Source organism: Chanos chanos, chromosome 8, assembly GCF_902362185.1.
Source record: "Chanos chanos chromosome 8, fChaCha1.1, whole genome shotgun sequence".
NCBI lineage: Eukaryota > Metazoa > Chordata > Actinopteri > Gonorynchiformes > Chanidae > Chanos > Chanos chanos.
Genome location: NC_044502.1, coordinates 5,874,146 through 5,883,951, shown reverse-complemented (window position 1 = coordinate 5,883,951; position 9,806 = coordinate 5,874,146). Strand labels below are relative to the sequence as shown.

At 42.3% G+C, this 9,806-nt stretch overlaps 1 protein-coding gene across 1 annotated transcript in view; it reads right to left on the bottom strand.

Annotated features, from left to right (window-relative positions):
* tanc1a (tetratricopeptide repeat, ankyrin repeat and coiled-coil containing 1a) overlaps positions 1–9,415 on the bottom strand; it is a 55,323-nt gene extending 45,908 nt beyond the window's left edge. The window contains 1 exon segment of the mRNA XM_030781169.1: positions 9,352–9,415. Coding sequence (XP_030637029.1) covers positions 9,352–9,415 — 64 coding nt within the window.
* Between the last annotated feature and the right edge of the window lie 391 nt (positions 9,416–9,806).

Below are 9,806 nucleotides of genomic sequence, written 5' to 3'. Positions count from 1 at the left end.
CATTAAAAAAAAAAAAAAAAAAACTTCAAACGGTCTGAAACCAAAGCATGTTTTTGCTAATTTGCTTCACTGTCAGTCAGATGAAAACCATATGACAGGGTGGTGTTGGAAAGACACACGCGCGCGCACACACACACACACACACACACACACACACACACAGAGCAGAAAATGAAGACTTTTTTTTGTGAGAGGATGGTGCTCTCTTCCTCACGACTATCACATTATACACGATATGTACAAATAAACACAACTTCGAGTCTTGTCCTTCTTGCCCTTAAACTACGGCATAAATCAACCTCATTTACCATTGTATATATAGAAGGGTTTTTTTTTTTGCTGTTGTTGATGTTTAAAGAAAACATCCATTCATATTTCTTTTCCACAGATTCCAGCTGGACTTTGTTCGGATCCGACCGCTGCTTTTCAAAAGCAAGAAATCTCATTAGCGTGATCGTTACAAATAGCTGTGTGTTTTTTCTTTTCTCTCTCTCTCTCTCTTTCATTTGGGTCGAAATAACCGCAGTGAAAACAGACTGCCCAACTGACTGCCATGGACTGAGGTCCAAATGTAATACAGAACCCATTCACCACAAACTCTCTCTCTCTCACACACACACACACACACATATACTTACACAAACACAAACAGAAACGCACACGCACGCATGCACACACACGCACACGCACACACACACACGTACCCAAAGTCACACAAGCTCACACAAACTCACAATTATATACAATATATAGACACTAACTTGCAAGTAAGCACACACACGCACACACACACCCGCGTGCACACACACATGCACATACACACAAACTCACACACACACACACACACACACATACATACACAAACACACACACACACACACGCGCGCACACACATACACACAAACAAACACACTTCCGACTCCTCTGGGGACATGTGAGAATAATTTTGTTTAAAATTCCAAAGCAAACACTCTGGCCAAAAGTGTTTGAAGCAGTCATATATTATCATGGATATTTTGATATCATTGCTAAATTTGAAATGATTCAAAAATGCTGTTTCTTTTCATTCATTTGCACTTCCTAGAACTCCCAGAACTACACAGTTTTCTTGAAACACATTAAACAAGCACCACGTGCTTGTGTGTTTGTGTGTGTGAGAGAGAGGGAGAGAGAGACAGAGAGGAACTACTTAAATTAATAACAGAAAAAAACACAAAGTGTTGTAGATGAAAGTCTGAGGACAGCGAGAGACTTACACTCCACACACAGCTGCCTTATATGTGTGTGTGTGTGTGTGTGGGAGAGAGTGTGTGTGTGTGTGTGTGTGTGTGTGTGTGTGTGTGTGTGTGTGTGTGAGTGTGTGTGAGTGAGAGTGTGTGTGTGTGTCTGCCCTGCAGCGAGAGCGCAGATGGTTACCACGGTTTTCGGCCTCCCACACATCCTGTTGCTGGATTAACCAGGGTCACAGTAGAAACGAGTGAAGTGAAACCTCTTCTTTTTGTTTTGCTTTTTTGTTAATGAAACGCTGGTGGATTCGCAGTGCAGAGGCTCAACACAAGCGCTAAACGCGAGGAAATCTGAAGCAGCTGAACGCGTCTCTCAAATTCACACACACGTCGGTGACAGGGGCCAGAGTCTGGATCCATCACGTTCTCTCACTCGCTCATGTGCACAACTTCCCAACGCCGATGTTCGTCTGGCCAATAATTGCGCTGGAATAATGACGAGACAGAAATACGAGTAGAGATCGTGATACGAACGATCATTGAGCAGACCACTGCATGGAATTCCGGTCAAGTTAACCGAGATCTGCATCATTTTCCCATCTGACAGGTTTTTTTTGATCGTCTGTTTTGTTTTGTTTTTTTAGGGGGGTGGGGGACTGATTGCTATCGCCAGTTTCATTTTTTGCGCCGCGTTAGTCTGAATCTGATCCTCGGTAATAACGGCCCTCGCGAGACAGGACGCCTAAAACGATTAGAATATCCCACACGCTGGAGATAACTCCTCATTTCCGTTTAAGAAAAAAAAACCGCCCAGGAGTCCAGCGCACGCCGAAGGGTCCATTAATCACCGGCTAAATATTAAATATCTGATGATTAATCATTCAGATGTGAAAGTCTGAAACCTGTCAAGGTTGGAAGGACACAAAAAAAGTTTATTTTTAGTCAGGGAAAAAGAGAGAGAGGAGACAGAACCTTGAGGTAGTCTTGTGGTGTTTAGTAGATTCTTACAATTAATATTCACAATGCATCATTAGATTCAGTGTTTCCTTAGTTGCCTGAGAACATAGATGTCTTGCACATACATCACATGGACAAATTAAAGTAAAAAAATAAATACTTTGAAAATAAAGGGAAAGAAATGAAATGAAATTTGTGGAGAGTGCAATAAAGTGATCATTTATCAAAGGAGATACTAGTTCTGATGTTTCCTGAAGATTTCTTTAAAAAAAAAAAAAAATCCCACGGAAAATACCACAAGAGTACACAAACAAACAAAAAAACAAACAAGAATGGAATGGAATCTGAAAAGTGCAACACGCATCTTGATGGCATTTAGATTCTCTGAAAACACACACACACATTTCATCCTACACTTCCATCTGTGATGTTTACCTCTGTATAAAAGGTAGCAGCAACGTGATGTAAAGAGTCTTTTCAGGAGCGAAAAGATTCGAGGGCCCAGCTTTATCACCATAGACCACGCACATATACATCTGAGCTGATCCATCTGCTGCCGCCATGGAGCTGAGTAAATATAGACAGTTCCACTGTGCTCTTGGCAACACAACACAGACCCACGTGGTTTTTAAAGCTTTAATTTGGTATATATATCTGGTTTAGGCCGTCCGCTGCACTGGGGAGTCTGGTCAATGTAAATGATACATAAGAGTCCAGCGTTCGGCTTTAAAGTTTGAACCGGGAGCGCTGACCAGAGAGGACCGGGGCATGGAAAAGCTATTCTCTCAGTCAGAGCCTTTTCTGGCCCTCACATACAAATGCAACCACAGTATAAATCAGAAAAGTTTTCTCATAAATTGATCTGTCCGTCTTAGACAGGACTCTCTCTCTCTCTCTGTCACTCTCTCTCTCTCTGTCTCTCTCTCTCTCTCTCTCTCTCTGTCTCTCTCTCTCTCTCCCTCTGCCTGCCTCTCTGTCTGGCTGACTGTCTGTCTTTTCCCTCTTGTCCACTGAAGGTTCCATCCTCTCCTTTTCCCCCTAACACTGTCTCTCTGCCTTCCTCCCTCTCCCTCTCTCTCTCTCACTCACTCACTTGCTCTGCCCCTCTCTCTCTCTCTCTCTCTCTCTCTCTCTCTCTCTCTCTCTCTCTCTCTCTCCCTCTCCCTCTCTCTCTCTCACTCACTCACTTGCTCTGCCTCTCTCTCTCTCTCTCTCTCTCTCTCTCTCCCTCTCCCTCTCCCTCTCTCACTCACTCACTTGCTCTGCCCCTCTCTCTCTCTCTTTCTCTCTCTCTTACTGATTAATACACATGTTCTGCAGATTCCTGCCTCTGATGGAGTTAAGGGGCAGAGAGTAACAGAGGGCTTTGTGGGAGATTAAGGTCTGTAGGCCTCGTTTTGTAGTAAAATGAGAAAAGAGAGGAACTGTTCTCATGTGGTTCTCCACAACTCCACAGCAATCTTTTCATCATGACCTCGAGAAAAAAAAAAAAAAGAAACATGGAGGAACCTACACAAGCACTGCTCAGTTTACCAGTGGGAAGGAGGGCCCCTCTGAAAACACGCACACGCGCACACACACACACACACAGACACAAACACAAACTGACAAACACATATACACACACACACACACACAAAAACACATATATACACCACACACACACACACACACACACACACACACAGACACACACACACGCACACACACACACACACACACACACACACAGACATATACACACACACACACACACACAAACACACACACACACACACACACACAAACACAAACACAAACACACGCACGCACACACACACACACACACACACACACACACACACTCACAAACACATATACACACACTCATAAACACACACAAACACACACAGACACACATTCACACACTCGCAAACACATACAAACACACGCACACATACACACACACACTCATAAAAACAATTAAACGCACACACACACACACAGAGTGAGAGAGAGAGAGAGAGAGAGAGAGAGAGAGAGCAAGAACCACACACAAGAAAAACAAAAAATTGCACAGACCTGAAATTCTCATATTTGTGAAAGAGACGGGGCCGTGAATGATTAGACAGATAAAATCAGTCAGCCCTGACTTAAAGCCTCATTAAGTCTCAAAGTGAATTGACTCGGTTTCAAATCAACATCCTGTTTGGTTTTCAATCACCCAGTGAATTTTAATGAGCACCACGTCTTAATTACTCTCTTAATTGGATCATTTAACTGTCACTAACACTGCATGGTAAAGCATTTGGAACTGATCAGGGGGAAAAAAAAGAAAAAAAAGAAATATCAAACTGAAACTTTTCGTTTTGTTTGTAAGAGAAAGGAAAGAGAGGGATGTAGGAGGAAAAAAAGAAGGATCCCACTGGGTTTGTATGGAGAGAGAGAGAGAGAGAGAAGATCACAGCTGAGCTAACAGCAACAGGCATCTGCCTCAGTCACTAAACACAACTGTGCTCAGCTACCAATAATATACAATACGCTACACTATAATACACTCCACTCCACTAAACTATAATACACTACACTACACTACACTATACTATAATACACTACACTACACTATACTATAATACACTACACTACACTACACTTTAATACACTACACTTTAATACACTACATCATAATAAAGTAAATTGTAATACACTACACTACACGACACTACATTAAACTCACTAAACATGACTATTCAACCGTCAGTAATATACACTGCACCCCACTACACTATAATACACTACACAACACTAAACATAACTGTGTTCAACTACCAATAATAAACACCCCACTACACTATTATACACTACACCACACTAAACATAACTGTGTTCAACTACCAATAATAAACAATACACTCCACTAAACATAACTGTGTTCAACTACCAATAATAAACACCACACTACACTATAATACACTACACTCCACTAAACATAACTGTGTTCAACTACCAATAATAAACACCACACTACACTATTATACACTACACCACACTAAACATAACTGTGTTCAACTACCAATAATAAACAATACACTCCACTAAACATAACTGTGCTCAACTACCAATAATAAACACCACACTACACTAAACATAACTGTGTTCAACTACCAATAATAAACACCACACTCCACTAAACATAACTGTGTTCAACTACCAATAATAAACACCACACTCCACTAAACATAACTGTGTTCAACTACCAATAATAAACACCACACTACACTAAACATAACTGTGTTCAATTACCAATAATATACAATACACTACACTATAATACACTACACTACACTACACTATAATACACTACACTCCACTAAACATAACTGTGCTCAACTACCAATAATAAACACCCCACTACACTATAATACACTACACTCCACTAAACATAACTGTGCTCAACTACCAATAATAAACAATACACTACACTATAATACACTACACTCCACTAAACATAACTGTGCTCAACTACCAATAATAAACACCCCACTACACTATAATACACTACACTCCACTAAACATAACTGTGCTCAACTACCAATAATAAACAATACACTACACTATTATACACTACACCACACTAAACATAACTGTGTTCAACTACCAATAATATACAATACACTACACTATTATACACTACACCACACTAAACATAACTGTGTTCAACTACCAATAATATACAATACACTACACTATAATACACTACACTACACTATACTATAATACACTACACAACACTACACTATAATACACTACACTATAATACACTACACTACACTACACTATAATACACTACACTATAATACACTACACTACACTTTAATACACTACACTACACTACACTATAATACACTCCACTCCACTAAACATAACTGTGTTCAACTACCAATAATAAACACTACACTGCACTAAACATAACTGTGTTCAATTACCAATAATAAATACTACACTACACTACACTATACTATACTACAGACAGGAGCAAGTTACTCTCTTTCCCATAAACGTTTCTCTCTCTCTCTCTCTCTCTCTCTCACACTCTTTCCACACGAAACACAGACACATACACACATGCATGCATACACGCAGACACACATACGCACACACACACGGGCATACATGCCTACATGCACACACACGCACACACTCAGATCTCTGTCAAGCTCATTGCCTCACCGAGCAGACTCCTGGGGATTCATTCTTTTGTACTGAACATTAAACAGGTGGTTTGACTGTGGAGATCAACCTTTACACGACCCCCAGACCAAAGCCAGCTCAGGACCGCCTCCAAAGCCAACACTGCCCTTCAGGAGCATCAGTCCACGACAGAGCAAAATCCCTGACTAAGTCTAGTCCTGAGCACATCAAAACAGTCAATGCCACCAAGAAGAACAGCAGAGAAAGAGAGAGAGAGAGAGAGAGAGAGAGAGAGAGATTTTGGCTTATACAAAAATGATTTAATATGTTTCTTGACCAGCAACATCCATCATGTCCCTAACTGGGGAGGGGCAGACACAAGGTTTCTGTAGCGTCTGGCATCAAAATACAAACTTTCCATGGCTTTCTCTTCGATTCGCCCTGGGACACACTAATGCTGTTCACAGAACCATATGAAAGGGACATTACAAAGCCCACTGGAGGGACTCTTTCTCTCTGACTCTCACTCGTTCGTTTTCAAGGCATAGATCCTACAGTGCTGTCCATCAGAGTGGTCCATCTGAGGAGAGGCCTTTTTCCCGCCGGTCCAGTGGTCAGTGCTGGTGAGAGTCCACCCTCGTCCCCGCTTCATTTGTTTTTAATTTGTCTTTTTAATCTCTCTCTCTCTCTCTCTCTCTCGCTCTCTTTCTCTCTCTCTCTTAATTATCCCTTAACTTATGACTAGAACCCCCTGATATTAACACCACACCTTTCATGGTGTCTTCTTTTCAGTCAAGCAGTTCGGCTGACAGTAATCGCCTGAGTGGACAACCGTTGTAAAAAGACATTGTCAAATTTGGCTTAGGTTAGCTCTTTGAGGGAGCATTTTTGTGATTGGGAGAGGGGGGGTTGAGGGGGCGGGGCTCTGGGCCCCGTTTTTGAGTGGAATATCAAATCAGGTAAGGATCAGGTACGACGTCATCGGTGATGCTGTTGTTTTGGAGGTGACTGATTCTGTCCCGTGCGGTCGACTTCCATACACTCGATGAAGAGGCTTGTCAGAGTTCTCATTGTGAAATGGAAACGCTGAAGTTGATGATGTTCACAGCGACTGCTTCACTCCCTGCAGTAAAAGCGCAAACCACGCACGCTGTCGGCGTGAAGAAAGAATCGCTATTTCAAAAGCAGCAGGATGCAGTGTCTCTCTAATTTGACAACAGACCCAAATAGATTGTGTGTGTGTGTACGTGTGCATGTGTGTGTGCCTGTGCGTGTGTGTGTGTGCGTGTACGTGTGTGTGTGTGTGTGTGTGTGTGTGTGTGTGTGCGTGCATGTATTTTGTTCCCCACAACCAACATAAGGTGCTAATAAATGCTTTATGAGAAATATGCTGAAATCAGGGACACATAGTTGAGCAGTATGTGTGTGTGTGTGTGTGTGTGTGTGTGTGTGTTTGTTTGTGTGTGTGTGTGTGAACATCAGATCTCAATGGGCAAATGAGTGACATTTTTTTCAACGCTCTGTATTAGAACCAAGGGGAGTTCACCAAAGTCAGTAAACAAACTTAAACTCCAGAGGTTAAACTAGTTTCCTGTTGACTGAGGTTTGGCAAAGCAAATGTGTGACTGCATAATGTCGGTAAAGTAAACTGAACTGAGATGCACTGAACAGAGTCAAACAAAAGTGAATTAGAAGTGATCTGAACTGAACTGAACTTGGATTAACTGAACTGAACTCAATGGAACTGAATCAAACCAAACCGAATCAAATCATCTTGAGTTGAAATGAATCAAACTGAACTGAACTGGATTGAACTGAATTGCAATAAACTGAGCTGGACTGACCTGATCTGTACTGAACTGAACAGAACAGGACAGAACTAAACAGTTCTGGATTGCGTTGGACTGGGCAAAGAGAGCATGATTCACTCAACTCAAGTGCTAACGGGAAAATTCAGACACATCTTCATACATCAAAAGCAAACTACACCGCAAGATGAAGAACCTCGTGCCTTATGTGGGTTAGGTGCTGTTTGTTTGGCTCGATTCAAACTTGGCGTGACACACTTAAGAGACTGAGTGAATTTGCATTGCTGGGACTGGCACAGCTGTGCTGAATGAGGCTAATTGAAGTTGTTCCACTGAGAGGTTGTGAGAAGGATGACAGAATGAGGGACAGCAGCAGCGCTGAGTTAAGTTCACTTTTCAGTCACACAGGATCGTTAAGATTCAGTAGAACTTAATGGAGCTCAAACCCTCAATGTGACCCAAAGGAGAGCAGCCCTCGCGTTATGACCTCAGCCGTTAGATGATGTCATAATAGGAGAAAGTTCCGAGAGAGTTTTCCTCACGGTTAGCGTCAGTGAATCACAAATTTGGCTGAATCAAGAGGATCAAATTGCAGTCGAAATCCATTGTGCATTTTGGAGTAGGAAACTGTAACAATGAATGCATAGGAGAGAGAGAGAGAGAGAGAGAGAGAGAAAGTGTGTGTGTGTGTGTGTGTGTTCAAAGCTTGTGCAACCTTTCATAGCATTTTCTTTCAATGACAGTTTAAAGTGGGCAAGTCTCAGCGTGATACAGCCTTTCCAGCAGCTAACTGCCACCACACACCTAAAGAGAGCCAGTTTCACACCGTCAAAAGAGCTAAGCCAAGCCTGTCACATCTATCAGAGCCAGCCATTTGCACTGGAGGTGCACCGTGTCCCGACCCCGCTGGCTTCTGAATGTGTCTCACTGCCGAGGGGCAGGACACACAAAAATACTGACAGAAACTGAGGTGAGCGTTTATATATAATTCAAATGGTCTCTCTCACTCTTAATATCCCACACACACACACACACACACACACATACGCACACAGACACACACACACACACACAGAAACACACACACACGCACACACACACACACACAGAGACACACACGAGGTCCAGACTAAGAGCGTAATGAAACATTGTCACGACGTCCCACCTCTCTCGACACCTTTCAGTCTTACCTGGGTCCCTCTGTCCCCCTCTCCCTCCTCCATCTCTGCCTTTCTTCAGTACGGCCTTAAACATGACGGGATCTACGTGTTTCTTTTTCTCTGGCTCTGCAGAGAGAGAGAGAGATAGAGAGAGAGAGAGAGAGAGAGAGAGGGAGAGAGGGAGAGAGAGGGAGAGAGAGAGAGAGAGAGAGAGAAAGATGTACAGTTTCATGAGGACAGAAGAGTGCAGAGGAGTTGGGTGTGTGTTTTGATTTAATCATTCTGAAGTTTGTTTTGCTGCTGTTGCTAATTTCCTTTCACTCTTCTCCAGTCCCTCATATTTTTTCGCACTCCCCTTCTCCCTTTTAAGGACGAATGTTGGGTCCTCGTATCACTGATACATCATCAGAACATTCAGTAATTCTAGTGAGTCACTAACTGTCTCTCTTGTAAGACAATGTAGATATTGAAATGATCTTGTGAGT